Source organism: Neoarius graeffei, chromosome 19 (assembly GCF_027579695.1).
Source record: "Neoarius graeffei isolate fNeoGra1 chromosome 19, fNeoGra1.pri, whole genome shotgun sequence".
NCBI classification, from domain to species: domain Eukaryota; kingdom Metazoa; phylum Chordata; class Actinopteri; order Siluriformes; family Ariidae; genus Neoarius; species Neoarius graeffei.
The window spans coordinates 14,778,000-14,801,129 of record NC_083587.1 but is presented as its reverse complement, the minus strand read 5'-3'; the positions used below and the strand labels follow the sequence as shown (position 1 = coordinate 14,801,129).

The 23,130-nt window shown below is 41.5% G+C and overlaps 1 protein-coding gene across 2 annotated transcripts in view; it reads right to left on the bottom strand.

Moving 5' to 3' along the window:
• Positions 1 to 2,465: 2,465 nt before the first annotated feature.
• phex (phosphate regulating endopeptidase homolog, X-linked) overlaps positions 2,466 to 23,130 on the bottom strand; it is a 22,599-nt gene continuing 1,934 nt past the window's right edge. For both annotated transcript variants that reach the window (XM_060900816.1, XM_060900817.1), the window contains 20 exons: positions 21,766 to 21,927; positions 21,605 to 21,688; positions 17,260 to 17,486; positions 11,300 to 11,365; positions 11,092 to 11,208; positions 10,802 to 10,885; positions 10,354 to 10,496; positions 10,069 to 10,162; positions 9,258 to 9,386; positions 8,834 to 8,935; positions 7,683 to 7,760; positions 7,479 to 7,582; positions 7,336 to 7,394; positions 7,160 to 7,214; positions 7,013 to 7,080; positions 6,791 to 6,921; positions 5,945 to 6,010; positions 5,721 to 5,825; positions 4,571 to 4,647; positions 2,466 to 3,511 (listed from right to left, as the gene is read on the bottom strand). In XM_060900816.1, the coding sequence (XP_060756799.1) occupies positions 3,409 to 3,511; positions 4,571 to 4,647; positions 5,721 to 5,825; positions 5,945 to 6,010; positions 6,791 to 6,921; positions 7,013 to 7,080; positions 7,160 to 7,214; positions 7,336 to 7,394; positions 7,479 to 7,582; positions 7,683 to 7,760; positions 8,834 to 8,935; positions 9,258 to 9,386; positions 10,069 to 10,162; positions 10,354 to 10,496; positions 10,802 to 10,885; positions 11,092 to 11,208; positions 11,300 to 11,365; positions 17,260 to 17,486; positions 21,605 to 21,688; positions 21,766 to 21,927 (2,054 nt within the window). In that variant the 3' untranslated portion in view covers positions 2,466 to 3,408. The remainder of the gene's footprint in view (positions 3,512 to 4,570; positions 4,648 to 5,720; positions 5,826 to 5,944; positions 6,011 to 6,790; positions 6,922 to 7,012; positions 7,081 to 7,159; positions 7,215 to 7,335; positions 7,395 to 7,478; positions 7,583 to 7,682; positions 7,761 to 8,833; positions 8,936 to 9,257; positions 9,387 to 10,068; positions 10,163 to 10,353; positions 10,497 to 10,801; positions 10,886 to 11,091; positions 11,209 to 11,299; positions 11,366 to 17,259; positions 17,487 to 21,604; positions 21,689 to 21,765; positions 21,928 to 23,130) is intronic.

The following is a 23,130-nucleotide window of genomic DNA, read 5'->3' as shown; positions in this document are numbered from 1 at the left end:
ATGATGTTCTGTTCATGAAGACACAAATCGGTTAAAGGTTAAATATTGATTACAGTCGATTACATAATAATTATGGCTTCGTTTCTTCATGTAAAGGCCAAACACAGTCATGTGATGAGTTTCGACACTTCACATGGTGCTTATGAACATTTTACAAAGCCCCAGTGAAGCGCAATCACCACTGTTCCTGAAAAACACCTTCCAAGATAATTATTTATTATATTACATTCAGTGCTTTCCTCCTGGAATAAGGCTGTTCTCATCTCAGCACATCACAATTCAGATATTTTAAAGAATAAAAATGAAAAAAAAAGATAATAAACAGCTAGGCTAATATGCTAACCACAGCATTATGCTACGGACAATAATGGACCCCAGGTTAGGTACCAGATTATTATATTTATTACCATTTACACTTCATTATAAAGTTATTTAAAATGTCATGTCACGTGTCCAGTTGGCTAACGAGCTCACGAACTCTGGCTAGCGAGCAGGATTTAAATGTAAAAGTTCTACTCTTCCATATTTATGTGAAATAATACAATTAAAAAAGAGCTATGTGGTGTGCAAAGTAGTGTTCTCTCACCTGATTGGATCTGAGCTAGTTCAGTGTCAGGAACCCTGAAAGGTTCTATGTAGAACTGTATGATAAAATACTGTCCAGAGTAGAACTTCTAAGTAGAACCCTTTTTCAGAAGCTAAGAACCTTTAACTATCAACGTAACTGTAAAAGTGTTCTTCAAAGGTTCTTAGCTTTCTATAAAGGTTCTTCTTTGAACTCTTTTCGAGTGGGAAACACTACAGAGAACCTTTCATGGTTCCAAAGAGGAACATCCAAATAACACTGAGGAAGGTTCTATGTTAAAGTAAGGTCAAGAAGGTTTAAGAAGGTTCTATGTTAACATACATACAGTGCCTTGAAAAAGTATTCATACCCCTTGAACTTTTTCACATTTTTCCACCTTACAACCACGAACTTAAAAGTTTTTCATTGAGATTTTATGTGATAGACCAACACAGAGTAGCACATAATTGTGAAGTGAAACGAAAATGATAAATGGTCTTCAAAATTTTAAACCAATAAAAATCTGAAAAATGTGATGTGCATTAGTATTCAGCCCCCCTGCGTCAATACTTTGTAGAGCCATGTTTTGCTGCAATTAAAGTCTTTTGTGGTATGTCTCTACCAGCTTTGCACATCTAGACACTGAAATTTTTGCCCATTCTTCTTTCCAAATTAGCTCAAGCTCAGCCAGATTGGATGGAGAGCATCTGTGAACAGCAATTTTCAAGTCTTACCACAGATGCTCAATGGGATTTAGGTCTGGACTTTGACTGGGCCATTCTAACACATGAATATTCTTTGATCTAAACCATTCCACTGTAGCTCTGGCTGTATGTTTAGGGTCATTGTCTTGCTGGAAGGTGAATCTCCTTCCCAGTCTCAAGTCTTTTGCAGCCTCCAACAGGTTTTCTTCCAGGATTGCCCTGTAATTTAGCTCCATCCATCTTCCCATCAACTCTGACCAACTTCCCTGTCCCTGCTGAAGAAAAGCATCCCCATAGCATGATGCTGCCACCACCATGTTTCACAGTGGGGATGGTGTGTGCAGGGTGATGAGCAGTGTTAGTTTTCTGCCACACATAGCGCTTTGTATTTAGACCAAAAAGTTCAACTTTGGTCTCATCTGACCAAAGCACCTTCTTCCACATGTTTGCTGTGTCCCCTACATGGCTTCTGGCAAACTGCAAACAGGACTTCTTATGCCTGTCTTTCAACAATGGCTTTCTTCTTGCCACTCTTCCAAAAAGGCCAGATTTGTGGAGTGTACGACTTATAGTTGTCCTGTGCACAGATTCTCCCACCTGAGCTGTGGATTTCTGCAGCTCCTCCAGAGTGATCATGGGCCTCTTGGTTGCTTCTCTGACCAGTGCTCTCCTTGCTCGCTCTGTCAGTTTAGGTGGACAGCCATGTCTTGGTAGGTTTGCAGTTGTGCCATACTTTTTCCATTTTTGAATGATGGATTGAACAGTGCTTCTTGAGATGTTCAGAGCTTGGGATATTTTTTTTATAACCTAACCCTGCTTTAAACTTCTCCAGAACTTTATCCCTGACCTGTCTGGTGAGTTCTTTGGTCTTCATGATGCTGTTTGTTCTTCAGTGTTCTCTAACAAACCACTGAGGCCTTCACAGAACAAGTGTATTTATGCTGAGAGTAAATTACACACAGTAGGACTCTATTAACTAATTAGATGACTTCTGAAGGCAATTGATTGCACTGGATTGTATTTAGAGGTATCAGAGTACAGGGGGCTGAATACTAATGCACACCACATTTTTCAGATTTTTATTTGTTTAAAATTTTGAAGACCATTTATCATTTTCTTTTCACTTCACAATTATGTGCTACTCTGTGTTGGTCTATCACATAAAATCTCAATAAAAAACTTTTAAGTTTGTGGTTGTAAGGTGGAAAAATGTGAAAAAGTTCAAGGGGTATGAAAACCTTTTCAAGGCACTGTAGAACTTTCTTAAGCATTATTTGGGTGTTCCTCTTGGGAACCATAAAAGGTTCTACATAGTGAACCTTACAACAGTGTTCCCCTGTCACTATGGGTTCTACATTTTTTTAAAACTAAGAAAATTTAACTATCCAATTAGATTTAAAAAATATATATATAATGAACCTTTCTAAAATGTTTCTTCTTGGAACTCATTTTGAGAGGAAAACACTCTATGGTAAAAGTTCTACATAGAACCTTTAAGGGTTCCTCAGAGGAACATCCAGAGACTCTTCAATCATTCTAAATTGCAGCCTTTTTTCCTAAACGTTACATTAGAATGCTCTTAGGGAAAAATACATCTAGTTCTAAAATATTTTTGACTTGGAACCCTTAAATGTGCTGTGTAGACCCCTGAGTAGAACCCTAGCCAATGAATTTTGGGTATTATGGTTTGTTAGATATAAGGAACCCTGGAAGGTTCTATGTAGAACCCTATAACAAAGTCGTGTCCTTTTGCTAGAAGCTAAAAAACCTTAACTATCCATTAAGAAAAATGGTTCTTTAAACGTTCACACCTTTCTAAAGGGTTCTGCTTGGAACTATAGGGATTCACTCAGGTGTAAGGTTCCACACTTCACTGAGTGACAACCAAAGAACTGTGGAGGATGGATCTCATTTACAGAACATTCAGGTTCCACAAACATGTTTAGATTTCCAGTTTGTCATACAGCAGAGATCAGATGGAGGTGATGAGGAGAAGAACATGATGCTCGAAATGTTCTTGGGTTCCAGTGAATGAGAACAGGAGATACAGTGGTCTACAGAGGTCTGGTTCTGGCTAGTACACAGTGGTTGAGGTTTGGTCCATGTTCAGGAGCTTAGAACTTGCTATGCTCTCCAGTGCTACCACACCCGGCATGACTCCGCCCCCCTGTTCATGATTGATGTTGTAGGGCAGTTAAAAGTCTTTCGGAACTCCTCGAAATTACTCATAGCACCGATGACCCTTTAGAACACAAAGAACAAAGTGTAAGCAGATGTGTTCACCAATCTGAAGACAAAAAGTTCTTCAGTTTGTGCCCTTGGAGAACCTTTAAAGGTGCTATGGAGAACCCTACAATGCCTTTCAGAAAAGGTTCCAAATCTTTAGAAAGTTTGTGATGCTATTCTCAAGATTACATGATTGGTCATGCTTCCTCAAATATTTCTGATAGGGAAAAATCTTGATGGGTTCTCAACCATCATCCACAACCCAAGAATCAGGAAACACATTCTTAGGGAAAAATTTACTTCTTCAGTTTGTCCCCCTGCTCCTTAAATGTGCTTTGGAGAACCCAAACTAATTTTGGAAACTAAAGCTCATTAGTTATAACGAACCTTGAAAGGTTCTTTCTAGAACCATAGAATAAAGTGTTGTCCGATCAGAAAGCTTAACTTTCTGGAAGTTCAGAACCTTTAATGATCGTTAATGATTGAGGGTTCTCAGTCTACTACAAGTGTTCTATGTGGAACTTTCTGTAGTAGAGCAACACTCTGTTGAAGGTTAAGTGTTACTGTAGGATCTTTAAAGGAGGTTCCAGAGAGTCAATGAATTCTTAAGGGTTCTAGAGTAAACCTTTTTTTTCTATGCGAGTGTGTATACACCAATCTGGAGACAGCTGTTCTAGTACACACCCAGTACATGCTTCTTCAATTTCTCATGTTGTTACGCACAGCACTATTGCTCACTAATAAAGGAAAAATCTTAAAGGTTCTGTGGAGAACCCAACAACAGTGTTTTTGTGTTAGGAAAAAAATCCAAGTTTTAGGAATGTGCCCTTAAAGAACCCTTGAGGAAACAAATTACTGCTTATTATTTTCTCCTAAATATCTAGAACCAGACAGGAATTTATCATCCAGGTCCTTGGTATTTGGTTCTTCAAAGGTTTATTGGATCATTAAGGATTCATATAAGGGTTCTACTTGGAATATTTTCTGAGAGTGAAACTCTCTACCCTAAGGTTCTACTGAGAAAGAGTTCCAGCAGAAGGACAGATGAAGAACCCTTAAGGTTCTTGTGTCTCACCTGTATTTAGGAGGACTGTGAGCTCCACTGAGGATCTGATCACGAGCTGCTTCGGGTCTGTAACTGCTACAACGAACCTAAAAAAAAAACACGCGCGCACACACACACACACATTTCATGCACATTCCTGTTTCATTTTCTGAACACTGAGGCCAAGTTTACATTAGACCGTATCTGTCTCATTTTCTTCGCAGATGCACTGTCCGTTTACATTAAAACGCCTGGAAACGCCGGGAAACGGGAATCCGCCAGGATCCACGTATTCAATCCAGATCGTGTCTGGTCCGGTGCTGTGTAAACATTTAGAATACGCGGATACGCTGTGCTGAGCTCTAGCTGGCATCGTCATTGGACAACGTCACTGTGACATCCACCTTCCTGATTCGCTGGCGTTGGTCATGTGACGCGACTGCTGAAAAACGGCGCGGACTTCCGCCTTGTATCACCTTTCATTAAAGAGTATAAAAGTATGAAAATACTGCAAATACTGATGCAAATACTGCCCATTGTGTAGTTATGATTGTCTTGTTTAGGCTTGTCATCCTTCCACTTGCAAGTGGTAAGTGACGCGCATGCCCGATATGCACTGGGATCACACACACACAGTGGCTCAGTCCCGAATCACTGCTCGTGCGCTTCACTCGCGCACTCTGTGAGCTGCGCAGGGCCGGAGTGCGCACCCTCCAGAGGGCACTCGCTGTTCAGGGCGGAGTGATTTGGAGCGCAGGATGCCTGCGGAGCCGAGCGTATCCGTGTATTGGCATTGCTGTGTGCACGCGAATCGTGTATTGGCGTTGCTGTGTGCACGCTAATCGTTTTAAAAACGTTAATCTGATGATCCACTGATACAGTCTAATGTAAACCCCACCTGAATGTTTGTGTTTATTCTCCAGATCGTTAAGTTACGGAGTGATTAGTGTGATCGTTGGACACGAACTCTCACACACTTTTGATAACAACTAATCTGTTTTTGTTTCCATAGTAACAGCTCATTCACAGGGACACTCGTGATGAGAAACAGATTAAATAACCTGCTGATATGGTGAAGCATTTTAAAGTTAGGAGATGTTTAGTAAACGCTGATGGACGGAGTTTCCAGTCTCAGTGTGAGTGCTGTGGCATCAGAGGAATAAGATACTAAAACACTCACATGAGCGTAACTGAGGAAGAAGAGCTGATTGTTGGTCAGACCCACTCCTGGTAATAACGGCTCCTCGACCCCTGACCTTTCCTTCTGCACCCACCTCCTGTACGCCTACCACACACACACACACACACACACACACACACACACACACACACACACCTCACAGCCTTTCCTCTGAATGCATTTCCAGAAGGTCTCCGTATTTTTATGGATTATTCCATTTTTACCCTGAAAGCTTCCCGGATTCCTCCATTGTCAGCAATGTTCTCTGCCAGCGTTCTCTTCCCTTTCACCTGAGAACGAGCACGAGAAGGTCAACATGAAAAAATACACATCTCAAGACGTCATGCTGTTTATGAGTGAAACTTTCTTAAAACTACAACATAGCATTTTACTGTTTTATCTTTCAGAGAGAGAGGGGGGCAGGGACAGAGAGAGAGAAAGAGAGAGAGAAAGAGAGAGAGAGAGAGGGCGAGAGAAAGAGAGGAGGGGCAGAGAAAGAGAGAGATAGAAGGGGGAGCAAGGACAGAGAGAGGAGGGGTGCAGGCAGGGATGGGGAAGCGGGTGCAGGGACGGGGGTCGGGTCAGGGACAGAGAGAGAGAGGGGGGAAGAGACAGAGAGAGGGGGGCAGGGATGGGGGGCAGGGACAGAGAGAAGTGTATGTTTACCAGTACAGCAGAATTATGTAAAAGAAACATATTATTTTATATAAATGATGTCTTCGGACATTCAACTTTTTAATGGAAGATAATCAGAGGTAAATTATATATATATATATATATATATATATATATATATATATATATATATATATATATATATATATATATATATATATATACACACACAAGTTAAATGCTTCACAAATAAATAAATAAGCATGTTAAGATGTTGATGGACTTTATGTTTAAATGTGAAGTGCATCAGCGAGTCTTTATTATTTTTTGTTCAATAAATATTGAAAAAGTGAAAATTGTGAAGTAGCTGAACACAGCCAGTGAGAACAGGAAGTAAAGTTTGTCTCAGAGGAAATAAACTGTATTCAGCAGGAAGTGAATTGTGGTTACTGTACATTAAGCCCCGCCTCCTTCCAGGAGTAGTTGTTGTATTGGTTGATTATACACTGAGTTTTATCGTTGAAGTTGGTGACTGAAGCGTTGCTCCACCACTGATTCAGATTCCCGTCTTTATCGTATTTCCGACCTGATAAACACAAACAAATAAACACACATACATAAACACACAAACAAACATCATCACACACACTCTTCTTTAAGAGTTTAAAGAACCTGACCATTGTTATCAAAAGCATGTGTGAGTTCATGTCCAACGATCACACCAATCGCTCCGTAATTTAACGATCTGGAGAACAAACACAAATGTTCAACGTTCAGAAAATGAAACAGGAATGTGCATGAACTCTGTGTGTGTGTTTTCTCACTGAGGATAGTTCAGTCCCCAGAAGAACGGCTTCTGGAGTTCTCCTGCTGGAAATCCTGAATAAACACATTATAATATTTTATACACTTTTATATTAGTCATTTTATAGTAAAGTATATTCTATTGATGCATTCTATAATATTAGATATAATTATAGTGTGTGTTTCTGTGTCTCACTGATCTGGTTGGTGGAGGAGCTGTAGAAAGCGTTCACAGTTGTTGGACTTGTGAACCACCTGAACCACAAGCAGAGAGATTTTTAAAACTTTTTCAAACATTTAACGAATATTTCCGACTCAGATTATCATCAGAGAACCCACTCTGTGCGTGGAACAGTAGTTCTGAGCCAGCCGATGTCTGACTGCGAGATGAAACGCAATGTCTGCATCACATTCCCAAAATAATCCTTCTCCAAAAACGATAACTGCACAGGAAGGAGAGACCAGAGTCAGGAGCACAGCTGCAGATGTCATGTGACACGTCCAGGGAAAGAAAATCAGAACTGCTGAAGGAAATGCAGTTACCTGTCGGATGTCCTCGTTGATGTAGGTGTTGTTCAAGATGAATTCTGGATAACCCACTTTAGGCAGAACGGCATGGGCCTGAGGAGCGAAAGAGATGTGACACATAGACGCACTTTTACCATGTGAGAAATCTGATTGACAAAACATCAGCAGTAAGATACTGCAGGGACAAAGTAAACGTCTCAGGGGCGTGCAGAAAGATACGAAGCAAAGTCAGTCAGTCAGTCAGTCAGTCAATCAATCAATCAAAAAAAGAAAGAAAATTCCAAGTTCATACTTTACAGAAAAATTACACAAATGTCACACATGAATAATCACAATCACATTTTTATACGTTTCAAATATATTTTTTAAATTATTTTTTCCACGTTATTAATTTAATATGTGGGGTTTTTCATATGTGATTTTTTCCATGATTTTTAAAAATATTATTTTTACATGATTTTTTTCCAGATGTCATTTTTTCATTATTTATTTTTATGTTCATTTTTAATATGCAATGCGCATGTTTTTCCACATATTTTTTCATATGGATAATTATTTTCATGTGAACTTGTAAAACGTAGGAGATGCGGATTAAATTTTCACTTTTTCCTCCCAAGATTCATTTATTTTCACTTTACTATGATTTTTAAATGAGATTTTCCCCATATTCTTTTTTTCACAAGGCATTTTTCCACATGTGGTTTAATTTTTCAAACATGAAAAATTTTTTCATCATTGATTTATTTTCACATCTAATGATATTCATATAGGGCGGCACGGTGGCGTAGTGGTTAGCGCTGTCGCCTCACAGCAAGAAGGTCCTGGGTTCGAGCCCCGGGGCCGGCGAGGGCCTTTCTGTGTGGAGTTTGCATGTTCTCCCCGTGTCCGCGTGGGTTTCCTCCGGGTGCTCCGGTTTCCCCCACAGTCCAAAGACATGCAGGTTAGGTTAACTGGTGACTCTAAATTGACCGTAGATGTGAGTGTGAATGGTTGCCTGTGTCTATGTGTCAGCCCTGTGATGACCTGGCGACTTGTCCAGGGTGTACCCCGCCTTTCGCCCGTAGTCAGCTGGGATAGGCTCCAGCTCGCCTGCGACCCTGTAGAAGGATAAAACGGCTAGAGATAATGAGAGATGAGATGAGATGATATTCATATAACACACACACCTTCTCAATGGCCTTCATCTTGGTTTCTGTGTCCATCCAGTCATTTTCTTTCTCCAGCATGTCAATAAATGCCCAGCGGATGCCATCAATCAGTTCCTCCATCTACACACACACACACACACACAAACTAGTATCAGCTTTGAACATAATGCAATCTGTGTACTTAGTGTAATCCCAAACATTGACCACTAGATGGAGACAAAACACGAATTCATATTGTTATTAATAACTTGATATTATGAAGTTTGTACCATAAGTTTGTACCCCCATATTCTACTGAATGGGAAAAAAGAAAAAGTAGGTATATATTTTTAATTTATCTACAAAAATAAAAATAAGACCTGATCTAAGGAGGATGTGAAGAAAATATGGTGTGTGTGTGTGTGTGTGTGTGTGTGTGTGTGTGTGTGTGTGTAAGTGTTACCATATGTTTCTTATCTTCCTGAAAATGCTTATCAACAAACAGGCGTCCAGTGGCATACATTAATGTGCTCTCCACGTAATTAACACACTTGTCCCATCGAGGCATCAGAGACGTAGTTCCTGTCGTCACCTGGAGACAAAAACCTCACTCTGATGATATTTTTTTTATATTTGCATCAATGTGAACTTTCTCCTGGAAGTGGAATGGTGTATAAAAGATCACAGTATGACATAAGTAAATATATATTATTGTATACATACAGTATATACTGCATTTTTTCAAATAAAATTAAATAAATATTAATTCAGGAATACTTCAACTATTTAAAGCATTACACGCTAACATATGAAGCAGATGTGTTTTATCTCTGTAAAGTGCATATATATATATATATATATATATATATATATATATATATATATATATATATATATATATATATATATTTTATTTATGACAGCTAAATTTATTCAATGAGAAATAATTTGTATGTTTTGTTACTATTGTGCAAAATAAATTCTGTGATGTTCTGTAATATAATTAATGGATGGTTTAAATGTAGAATAAATTTGTCCAGTCTGCTAGATGTTCACAGGAAAACTTTTATACATATAAAACATTTGAATATTCAAATTACATTATTATTATTAAAGTTGCACCTCTATCACACTTCAAATTTCATAAAAACATAAATTAAAAAAATCTCATTATGTGATTAGTGAGAGCTGAGGACCGTTCATGTGTGATGAAGGGTTGTGAATCAGGACAATGAGGTGTGTAGGCGTGTGTATGTGTGTGCTGTTCTTCTCACTCGAGCGAAATCAAGGTATCTGTAGAGGAAACGTCGGCTCAGCGTGGTGACTCGGGACAGGATGGACCTCCACACCACGTAATTCGCCACCGTCCTGAAGCACAGCGGAGACGAGATGAACACATTACAGATCAGGAGATTTACTCATCACATCTGCTCCAGAACACAGAGACGCTCAGGAGGGGATAAAGACATGACTTTATTTTATCACACAGAGAAACAGACAACAGCTTTTATCGCCTCATGGATGTGTGATTTGTGTGTCTGCTTTCTGAGTTCGTGTACCTGCTCTCTGTCACATTAACCAGCCGGAAAAGATCCTTCAAATACTGAGGAGCTCGAACGATCACCTGCTCCGAGGACGAGATGGAAAGATCTGGATGGAGTTTAGAGTCGATCGCTGCTCGAACAAACGTCAACCAGTTAAACTGAGAGAGAGAGACAGAATAAATTAATTAAATAATAAAATAAATGCAAATTATTTACTAAATAAATTCACAATTCAATATTATTATTACTGTAACTGTATTGCTATAATAATAATAATAGGTAGCATCCATTTACATTTATTATTATTATTATTATTATTATTATTATTATTATTATTATTATATTTATGCTTATAATAATGTAATAATTTTATTATAAATAGTAACAACATTAAATATATTATAAAGTGTTCAGACACTTATGAACAATAGGGACATGCTGTGTATGTGTCTGTGTGTGTTACCTCAGGGATAGTGCGCTGTAGTTTAGACAGGCTGTATCTGTTGTACATGTTCTCACTGGTGCGGTTCTCATAAGAAATCATGATCTAAACACACACACACACACACACACACAAACAGGAAATTATCAAACCAAAAAGTCTCTTAAAGACATGTCACTATTTGATTATCTCATCTCATCTCATTATCTCTAGCCGCTTTATCCTGTTCTACAGGGTCGCAGGCAAGCTGGAGCCTAACTACTTGATTATTTTATAAGTTAAACAAAAGAAAACCACAGGAATCTTTTCACCTGAGCGACTTTCATCTCAAAGTCGAGCGTTGCTTTCATCTGAGTCTCAGCTGCCTGCTCACTGGCTCCCAGCATGACGGCCACGTCCACCATGAGCTTCAGGAGAGCCTCTCGATTCTAATCAGAGAGAACACAGAGTGTGTGTGTGTGTGTGTGTGTGTGTGTGTGTGTGTGTGTGTGTGTATGTGTGTGTGTGTGTAAGACTCACTGTTTGTGCCTCAGCGCTGTTGGTGATGTAATCATCTCTGGATAAAGCCAAGGATGCCTGGTCCAGCTGAGAGAAGAGAAAATAATAATAAAATACAAGAAAGAAAAAAATAAAAAGATATAAAAATAATAAACATACACTCACAAATTGTCTATGGTCCCTGGTCAAGAATACAAACACACAATTTAAAATTAGCTCATGCTTAAAGTCTTTAATTTTCTGTAAAGCTGCTTTGGGACAATGTCTGTTGTTAAAAGCGCTGTACAAATAACCTGATGACAATTTAGAGAAATTAATCAAACTCAGTGATGTCATTCTTCACTAAGATGAACTGAACAAGTAGCAAAAGCATGATGTAGTAATTAATTAATTAGTTAACTGATTGATTGATTGATTGATTGATTGATTGATTGATTGATTGATTGATTAAACAATATCAGGTATTTGTTGGTTTGTGGTAATTTTCTATAAACTTCATTAACATGTTATAAAAATATACCATGAAGTGTTTAATAAAATGCTACATTTAATTTATTACTGGTTTACAAACATGCTATTAAAATTAATGTTTATTCAAAATGAATTATGGCTCATTAAAGGGTCATTTTCAGTAATGCGACAGAGAACGCCACTTCCAGTCAGACGACAAACATAGCCAATCTGAACTACAACACCCAAGAACCGCAGCGCCCTCTATCGCCTGTCTATTAATTACACCTGTCACTCATTTCCTGGTTAATCAGCCCACGCTATATAAACACATCTCCCACACTCACTCTATGCAAAGTATCGTTCAGTGTCTTACCTGTCATACCAAGCCTTGTTATTCTGTTTGCCTTATCGTGTTCTTGACCCTCATTATTGTCTCGTTCTCATTACTCTTTAGTCGAGCCCTTATTACTCTGTCTGCCGATCGATCGATCCCTGCCTGTCCCTCAACTTCGATTTTATCTAGCGTTCTGGATATGTTTGCCAGTCTGCGTTCCCCACTCTCCCCTGCACATACATCCATAAGTGCCTGCATCCTGACAGGATATTTCGCCGCATATGGATGCAGCAGAGGAGGCGCGGCAGACTGCATTGATCACTCAAGGGCGCCTGTTAGAAGAACATCAGCAGGTGCTCGCCAACCTCAACACCAAGAAGGCTCAGCTTACTGCTATGATGCCACAGGCCCTCCTAACGCACCCCGAAGCTCCTCCCCACACTCCCACGCCCCAAGAAGTACGCTGGGGATGCACTCAGCTGCAAGGGGTTTCTGCTTCAGTGCTCCATGTACTTCTCCTCACTCCCACACATCTTGGATGAATGCAAGATTGCTGGATTTCTTTTGCTTTTAACCGGCAAAGCAGTACAATGGGTCAGCGCAGTGTGGAGGAGCGGAGGCAAACACACCACCTCCTATGACAGCTTTCCAGAATTCTTCAAGTGTGTGTTCGATCATGAACCAGAGGGAATTGAAGTCAGCGAGAGCCTACTCATCATCAGCCAAGGTTCAAGGAGAGTTGCCAATTATACTCTAGATTTCCGGACTCTTGCAGCCGCAAGCGGATGGAATGAGCCAGCGTTAAAGGTGGTGTTTTGCCAGGGACTTCACCCCTCAGTATTGAGTGAACTAGCATGCTGCGATGAACATCTCAGTCTGGATGCTCTCATTGATCTCACCATTCAGCTAGACCATCTGCTATCGAGCCGCCCATCCCTCTGGGAGGAAGCCAAGCCTGCCATGACCTCTGATTCTTCCACTCCCATGGAAGTTTCTCATGCTCACTTGAAATGATCCGAACGAGATTGGAGAAAGAAGGAGAGCTTGTGCTTCTATTGCAGGAGCTCCAGTCACCCTATCATCCAGTGTCCAGTCCGCCTGCCACGCACCAGCTCTGAGGAGACCAAGGCTGATTTGGTGAGTCCCATGAGATCACTAAGAGCTCGATCTTTCAAGCTTCCGGTATTACTGAAACTGTCTTCCTCTATCCACGTGCTATCTGCATTTATCGACTCGAGGCAGAGGGAAACTTCATCACCAGCTCAGTCATCCAGAGGTTCAATCTCCCCACAAACTCGCTGCAGAGCCCACTCAGCATCCGGTCCATCAATGGAGGCCCCATAGGGGAGGCCCTCATCACCTCCCAGACCACTCCTGTGCATATTCAGGTGAGAGCTCTTCACTCTGAACAAATCTTACTCCTCATCACAGCTACCAAGCATCATGACATCATCCTGAGCTATCCATGGCTACAGCTTCATTACCCACTCATTTTCTGGCAAAACAAAATGATTCTCCAGTGGTCCCCGACATGTTTCCAGAACTGCCTCTGACGTCCTTAGTTAAATCTTTCCTCCACCTCTGTAGAGAGTCCTCACCCTGACTCCCTGGAAGGGATCCCCACGTGCTACCTGGACCTAGGGAAGGTCTTCAGCAAGGGCAAAGCATGTGGCCTACCCCCACATCGTCCCAATGATCATGCCATCGACCTCCTGCTAGGTACTTCTCCCCCCACACAGCCACATTTACCCTCTTGTCTGAGAACAAAAAAGTTGCTATGGAAGAGTACATACAAGAGGCCCTCAAGCAGGGGTACATATGCCTGTCCACTTCACCAGCGTCAGCAGGATTCTTTATCGTGGAGAAGAGAGGGGGTGGACTTCGTCCATGTATAGACTTTTGAAGACTCAATCAGATATCAGTGAAATACCCGTATCCACTTTCACTTGTGCCCTCCACATTGGAACAGCTCCACAGCACCACGATCTTCTCAAAGCTTGATGTACATAGTGCCTACAACCTGGTCTGCATCCACGAGGGCAACGAATGGAAGACCATCTTCAGTACCAGCGCTGGCCATTTTGAGTACCGGGTCATGCCTTATGGTCTCTCTTCAGCGCCAAGTGTGTTCCAGTGCCTCATTAATGACGTGCTGCGAGACATGCTGGAGAGGTATGTCATAGCTTGCATCAATGACATCCTGATCTACTCCCCTGATGAAGAGAATCATCTTAACCATGCTCGATCAGTACTCAAGCGCCTGTCTAAGAACCATCTCTATGTCAAGGCCGAGAAGTGTGAATTTCACATGCATAAGATCTCCTTCCTGGGGTACATCATCAGTGCTGAAGGGGTCAGCATGGACCCATCCAAGGTAACTGCAGTCACATCCTGGCCCGTACCCACCTTGGTGAAGGAGGTCCAACGTTTCCTTGGCTTCACAAACTTTTATTGTCATTTCATTAGAGGGTTCAACACCTTCACGGTGCCCCTGACCTCCCTCCTGAAGAAGGGATCCAAATGCCTCCACTGGAACCCCACAGCTGAAGAGGCCTTCAACAGGCTCAAAACAGTTTTCACCACAGCTGCTATCCTTCATGGTCAAAGTGGACGCCTCCAAGATTGGCGTAGGAGGGGTTCTCTCCCAGCACTTCGGCGAAAGGCCCAAGCTCCACCCAGTAGTGTTCTTCTCCAAAAAGCTCACTCCAGCAGAGAGAAACTATGACATCAGGAAACAAAAGCTACTGGTCATCAAGCTTGCCTTGATGGAGGCACTGGTAGGAGGAGGCCACACACCCCTTTGTCATTTTTACTGAACATAAAAACCTCAAGTATCTCAAGAAGGCAAAGAGACTGAACACACGCCAAGCCCGATGGGCACTGTTCTTCACCCATTTCAACTTCACAATATCCTATCATCCTGGCACCAAAAACACCAAGGCTGATGCCCTGTCATGCATCTTCAGCCCATATCTTCATGACCCAGAACCTCATCCCATCTTGATACCTGAATGCTTCGTCCAGGCAATCACTTGGGACCTCGACAAGGAGATAAGAGACTCACAACCACAGATTCCTTCAGTCAACTGCCCACTGGGCTGCCTGTACATCCCTAATCATCTCAGCAGCAGGCTCATCACATGGGCACACACTTCTCCTGCCACTGGTCATCCCAGCAGCCATTGCACCCACCAACTGCTGTGAAACAAGTACTGGTGGGAGAACATGCTGACTGAGATAATTCATTTAATCTCTTCATGCACTCAAGCCAAGGTCCCTTGAACTCCTCCAGCTGGCAAACTATGCCCTCTTCCTGTGCCTCAGAGACCATGGTCCCAACTGGCAACTGACTTCATCACTAACCTGCTGACATCCCAAGACAACTCCACAGTTTTGGTCATCATTGACCACTTCTCCAAGGTGCTGAGACTCATCCCATTATCTGGCCTACCCACAGCATTTCAGACCACCGAATTATTGTTCCAGCATGTGTTCTGATACTTTGGCATCCCAGAAGACATAGTCAGTGACTGTGGCCCTCAATTCATCTCTTGTCTGTGGGCCAGCTTCATAGAGCAGCTAGGGGTCTCAGTGAGCTTCACTTCAGGATCTCATCCCCAGTCAAATGGCCAGGTAGAGAGAGCCAACCAAGAAACAAGACGCTTCCTCAGAATCTTCTGCATATGAAACCAAGGGTACTGGGCCCTATTCATCCCATGGGCCGAATACACGCAAAACCCTCTCAAGCACTCAACCACACAACTTACACCCTTCCAGTGTATGCTCGGCTACCAACCTCCCCTGTTTCCTTGGGACGACTCTCCAGCATGGGTACAGGCTGTGGAAGAGTGGTTCACCCATAGCCAGTCAATTTGGGAGGAAGTTCACCAACGCATCATGTGAATTAATGCCAAGCACAAGGAATATGCCGATAAGCACAGGATCAACAACCCCGAGTACTCTCCTGGTGATCAGGTATGGGTGTCCACCAGGGATCTTAGGGAACCCAACACATGCTGAAAATTACAGGCTACATTGGACTGTACAAGGTGCTCTGGAGCATCAATGAGGTTTCCTATAGACTTGAGCTCCCACCTCACAGTTGTCTGTCACCCATCTTCCATGTCTTCTGCCTCAAACCCTCCATCCATGGTCCCCTGTCTGAGAATATTCCCACCCCCGACTACCTGTCTCCTGGCCCAGAAGGAGAACCTAAATTACCAGATACATCGGATCCTAGACTCTAGATGTAGTAGAAGAGGTCAGCTAGAGTACCTGGTAGATTGGGAGGGCTATGGACCAGAGGAATGAAGCTGGGTGGGAGCTAAGGACATTCTAGACCCTCTCCTTACTCAAGAATTTCACAACCAACACCCTGACAAGCCCGCACCCAGAAGGAGGGGGCATCCTAGGAAGAATGTAGCTCCTGGAGGGAGCTCCTCAAGGGGGTTTCTGTCAGTAACGCGATAGAGAGTGCCACTTCCAGTCAGACTACAAACTGGCCGATCTGAACTACAACACCCAAGAACCACAGCACCCTCTATTGCCTATCTATTAATTACACGTCACTCATTTCCTGCTTAATCAGCCCACACTCTATAAGCACCTCTCCCACACTCACTCGATGCGAAGTATCGTTCAGTGTCTTACCTGTCATACCAAGCCTTGTTATTCTGCCTACCTTATTATGCTCTCAACCCTCATTATTGTCTCATTCTTGCTACTCTTTAGTCTAGCCTTTATTACTCTGTCTGCCGATCGACTGACCCCTGCCTGTCCCTCGACTCGATTTTGTCAAGCGTTTTGGATTTGTTTGCCAGTCTGCATTCCCCGGTTTCCCCTGCACATACATCTGTAAGTGCATGCATCCTGACAGTCATCATTCAAAAATTTTTAAATAGCTAAGAAGTTAAAATAAAATAATAAGAAAAGTTACAGAGCACCCTTCTACTGCAAATACAAAAAGAAAGAAAGAAAGAAAGAAAGAAAGAAAGAAAGAAAGAAAGAAAGAAAGAAAGAAAGATAAGCCCTGTCTCCAAAGTGAAGTTTTTATATCCTACATTCTATAATTTTTTTTTAAATGGTTCTTGATTTGTAACTTTAATCCTTTTGCCCCCAAACAAACTGAAGAACTCTTTGAGGTCCTTTGCAGAATGTGTGCAGTGTGGGTTCCTGGTTGGTTCCTTGGCCTCACCTTGATGATGAACACCTGAGAGTTCTTGTCATCAGGAGAGACGTAGAGACGCAGCAGGACGGATTTGCTGTACTGAGTGCGGATCTGAGCCAGTGTCTGGAGCAGGTCAAACTTTCTCACATCCCACTGTATGTCAGATCCCAGAGTGTCACCCAGGACGGGCCAGCGGAACTCACGCTTCTTCAGCTCCTTCAGCAGCGGCTTGGAGTCCACCATCTCGATGGCAGCTTAGACGAGCCCAGACGAGTTTAAATAAAACACATGACATTAGATTTACATTTCATTTCTTCAGCAGAACCTGCTTTCATTTGATGATCTTTAGTAAGTTTCATGAATTAACTGACATGTTAATCAGGTGGATATCTGTATCCAAAGGGATGTGTAACAGCGTTTCATCCTCACACCCTAAAGCGATCATTGTTTTGTTTTTCCTTTGAGGAAATACTCCACATTCCAATGAAGAACAGAGGACTTCTCTCTTCAGAATGACACAGAAACCTTTAAAAGCCCTTTTACAAATGGGTCCAAACTCTTATCAGCAGGGTGGAAACAGTACAGAGAATATTTAAGTTAAAATTCCGGCACTGTGTCAGAATCTTTTTCAAAAATGTACTTGAGCAAAAATTAATTCCTCATTCCCGATCCTGCATTAACTTGCGAGTTCACTAAGCAATCGTTCATAAGGACAAGAACACGCTAACTCTGACAAAGCAACGATTCGGTCTGCTGTTTAAGATTTACTATACAGCACTTAGTTCCGGTCCTGTGAGCTGATTGGTCAAGCTGCATTCCAACAGACCTGATCTTTCACATAACATCACTGGGATGTTCCCATGTGTGTATCACTCTGCTGATTTACGGTTATTTAGCACAAAAATCTTTTAGCACAAATCCAAAGTCTTTTAACACAACTCTAAGTTCTTTAGGACAAGATCCAAGAACACTTATTCTTTATTATGAATACTTACTGATCATGTTTAAAGATGTTTGATGGATTTTTTTATGAAAGTTGCCAAGATTCCGATTGAAAATGAGCGATTGTATTTCCCCATTCCGCTTGCATATGCGTTGACCATGGCTGTAGATGCATTTCCACACTACGGTGGATATGATAGTATATACATCCATTTCTGTTCACTGAGTGCTCAAGTAAAAGAAAACAATAGGATTAGAGAAGTGAAATTTTTTGCCAGCTATCCCATTGTTATTTCGGAGACATGATTCTCATTTTTCTCATTGAAATTGGTCTTTTTTTTGGTTAAAGACTTTGTAGCTGTATTAGTCAAATACATATGAAAACAGTAATATGTGATATCAAATGAACTTTTAATAATTTGAGTAAGTTTTTAGGAATAGATTCCACTTTTAGTTGGCAAAACACACGTTGTCAAGCAGGGCAAGAGACATAATCCCCTGGTTAATTAATTCAGCAAACGCGTAATTATTGACAGTCAGTTGAATTTGTGATATGATCAGAAGTGACTGAAGTTATCTATGAAGGTTCAATTCAAGGTTTGTTATGGCTTAAAGGAGATACGCAGAACCATAGCCTCACTTTCGTTTATAAATGCCTTGAGACCTCAAGAATGGCACAGGAATAGTTTTAAGCGTTAATAATAAATCTAATATAGTAATTTTTACGATTAAAATGATTCATATAGGTAGCGGTCTGAGTGAATGACCTTGACGTCCATAACATCACAGCAGGCAGTCTATTGGTCTCATTGCCATTTCCGCTATACTAAAACACAGAGCTGACTGCAACTCCGATCCTCCATTTTGAGCTAATTTATCACCATGCCACGTAGATGTGTTGCTGGTCGGTGCAGCAACACGACAGAAGGTGGATTTATGTTGCACTCATGGCCCAAGAATGTTCAAACTGCACAGATTTGGACGCATTTTGTGAGAAGTTCATGGGCACATTGGGCGCCTATGAAGTGGTCTCTCCTCTGCTCTGCACATTTTACTGAAGACTTGTACGAAACCTCTGATCTATTGAGGAGCGTTGGCTATAAGCCTGTATTGAAAGAGGGTGCAGTACCAACAATTAAATAAAGCTACAAGAAAAGGAAAGTATTTATTTTATTTTATTTTTTAAAGGAAAGTAAGTTCAGTTGCACCAGTTCTCCCAGAGTGTGAGCCAAGGGTTGATGGTAAAACCCGGGACGGAACGGGACATGACATATTGCTCGGGCAGTGACCTCCCCACGGTTGTTGCTAAAACCGGTGACGTCCCATTCCGTCCCAGGTTTTAGTAATTGCCTGAGCCGAGCAGTACTCAGTATAGAGAAAATGGAGAATGAGTGGACCAGCTGTCTGATTTCTCCGCTAGATATTGCTGCCATCTCGCCCTTACGTGGAAGAAGCGACTGAATGGAGAACTGAATGAAAAACTGAAAGTCAGATTGTTTCAAAACAATCGGCCACAAGATTGGCCTTCAAGAAGCGGGAACACAGACGGGTAAGCTCCGACTCTCATTTGGATAGAAAACAACAAAAACAACACGTTGTTTACCTGCATTTAGATTAATACATGTAACTTGTATTGTGTGTTTAAGTTACCGGTATAAGATTATTTAATTTGCTTCAGAATGTGATTGTCTCAGTTCATCAGGATTATTTAATTAGCCTTTTACATTTTATCAGTGAAAATGCATGCATGTACATGTATGTTGCATAAGTTATAACACCTATCCTGTTTTAATGAGAGTCAACCCACAATCAATGAAGTCAAATCAGTCTTAGTTGAGCAAGTCGGTAACGGTATTTCTTACTTTCACCATAAATTTTTATTTATATGACTTTGGTCTGTAGCTGTCAAAGGCCTCGGCCTTAAAACCGGTTCCCGCTGTGATGTCACGCACTCAGGGCTGGCTGGCTCAGTGGGGCAGCTCGAATGCCAACTTTGTGGTCACTCTCAAAAATATATAATTTTTATTCCCATTTATGCAGCATACAAGAGTCAAGGATGGAGATACTATCCACTCAGAAATTTATTTAAAAATAAAGGTTCTGCGTATTTCCTTTAACTACAAATATTCAAAGACACCAAAAAATTGGCAGCAGAAATGCCAGCTTCCAGTCCCTAAGCAATTATAATAAACCCCTTCCTACATCAAGATGAGTATTTTTTTCGATTATTGTGACCATAATCCAGAGTTGTGCTAAGAGACTTTAGAACTTGTGCTAAAAGACTTTTGTGCTAAATAACCAGGTACCACTCTGCTTGTCCATGTCATGCACATAAAATTCCACTTCCTATTTACTATTTACTGTAGTGTTAGGAACATCATTAGCAGAAATGATAAACAATACTTTTCAGGAATAACTTTTGACTTAAAATATGAAAACTCGTCAGATGAAAGGATGCCAATTTTACTGGAAGCATCTTTAACAGGAATGTACAACTCAATGTGCACAAGCTAACCAGCTAGCCGATGTGCTATAAAGTGAGTGTGGCTTCTTTGGGATCTGTTTCTGTTCATAGAGCAAAAAGGAACAGAACATTTGATCACATTGTGTCCAAAATATCATGTTATCGATATTAATTTCTAAAGTGATATCACACTCAAGCTGGAATTAGCAACGACTGAATCGTAGCTGTGCTGATACTAGCGTAGATGTACTACATCATCACTCCCTTGCATGTGATATTCCTAAAATAATGCTTGAGTGCTAAGGAGTGAATGTTTAGCTAATTAGCTACTTTATCAAACTAATGTACACGCCAATAGTTTATGGTTTGGTATAAATATTATTCTTTCTAGCTAGCATTTTTTTTTTTACTCAAGTGAAGATTTTATGAGAACTGCATTTGAATAATCAGTGATCTGGACTGCTTAGCTCCACCCACATGTCTCTCTTTGGTTCTACTGATACATCTATAAATTTATATATTTATATTTACATTAACGCCGGGCGGCACGGTGGTGTAGTGGTTAGCGCTGTCGCCTCACAGCAAGAAGGTCCGGGTTTGAGCCCCGTGGCCGGCGAGGGCCTTTCTGTGTGGAGTTTGCATGTTCTCCCCGTGTCCGCGTGGGTTTCCTCCGGGTGCTCCGGTTTCCCCCACAGTCCAAAGACATGCAGGTTAGGTTAACTGGTGACTCTAAATTGACCGTAGGTGTGAATGTGAGTGTGAATGGTTGTCTGTGTCTATGTGTCAGCCCTGTGATGACCTGGCGACTTGTCCAGGGTGTACCCCGCCTTTCGCCCGTAGTCAGCTGGGATAGGCTCCAGCTTGCCTGCGACCCTGTAGAACAGGATAAAGCGGCTAGAGATAATGAGATGAGATGAGATGAGATGAGATGAGACATTAACGCCGCAGATTTGTTCTGGAACTCACTCTCGTTCATACAGGAGCGGTACAACATCTTTGCCTTCTTCACTGCCTCGATGTCTCCGTCCGCAGTGGGCTGTTCCAGCAGCTCTACGATAAAAACCCGACACAAATCATCAGCTTCCTGCTAGAAAATATTCAACCTGAAACACACCTTCATCACGTACCTTTGAGTTTGAGGTCCACGTTGTGCCGGAGCCAGGGATAGATCCCATAGCTGGAGGAATCTTCTGGGATGGGGTTTTCTCTGAGCCAGCCTCCACACGCGTACTGGTAGAAATCATCACACGGGTTGGCGCTGGGGTCCATTTTGTTCAGAATGGAGCCAGCTAGATGACACCAAAACATAAATCCATTTCATAAAGTGAAGAAAACTTTGGATTGGAGCTAATCAGCTAATTCCCAGGAAATGCGTCAATTGTAAGTAAGTAAGTAAGTAAGTAAGTAAGTAAGTAAGTAAGTAAGTAAGTTTAATTTGTAAAGCACATTTAAACACAGCATACACTGACCAAAGTGCTGTACAGAGTCAGTATTAAAAGACAAATGATCAAAAAGAAAAAAATAAATAAATAAAATTTGTATTGTAAAAATTGTATTTTTAGAATTTCAGTTGAATTGATTTGCAGCACGTTTTGTTGGTTATATGGAAGAAATGAATCACTTGGTTGTTAAAGGAAAACAATCAACAAAAGCATGGTGTGATGATGCAGAGTTACTGTTCTCACCCTGGAGTTTATTGTTCTCGTATAAACAGCACGTTTTATTCCTTTTATTCCAATTTTGTCAATTATTAAATAATGATATGTCAATAACAACTTTTTATTTGTTTATATGTAGTTACATTTAATGGTGTATCAGCTATAAACAGGGGTGGCACGGTGGTGTAGTGGTTAGCGCTGTCGCCTCACAGCAAGAAGGTCCAGGTTCGAGCCCCGGGGCTGGCGAGGGCCTTTCTGTGTGGAGTTTGCATGTTCTCCCCATGTCCGCGTGGGTTTCCTCCGGGTGCTCCGGTTTCCCCCCACAGTGCAAAGACATGCAGGTTAGGTTAACTGGTGACTCTAAATTGACCGTAGGTGTGAGTGTGAATGGTTGTCTGTGTCTATGTGTCAGCCCTGTGATGACCTGGCGACTTGTCCAGGGTGTACCCTGCCTTTCACCCGTAGTCAGCTGGGATAGGCTCCAGCTTGCCTGCGACCCTGTAGAAGGATAAAGCAGCTAGAGATAATGAGATGAGATCGGCTATAAACAGTCTTTTCCTCACCAGTCTCTCTCTCTCTCTTAATTAAAGACAAAAAAAATGCAACTTGCTCTGACAAATAAGCAAAAGTGACAGCTTCAGCTCTGACTGTTCCGAAGCTCTGACACTGGAAACTCCTTTTGGAAAAGTTACAGAAAACTTCACCATATCAATTATTTTTAACCTCTGTTTGTTTATGTGGTGTGTCTGTCTGTCAGCTGTACAAGTCTCAGTGAATGAGCCGTTACTATAGAAACAATAACGTACTAGAAGGAGAATTAGTATTAGCTGTAAA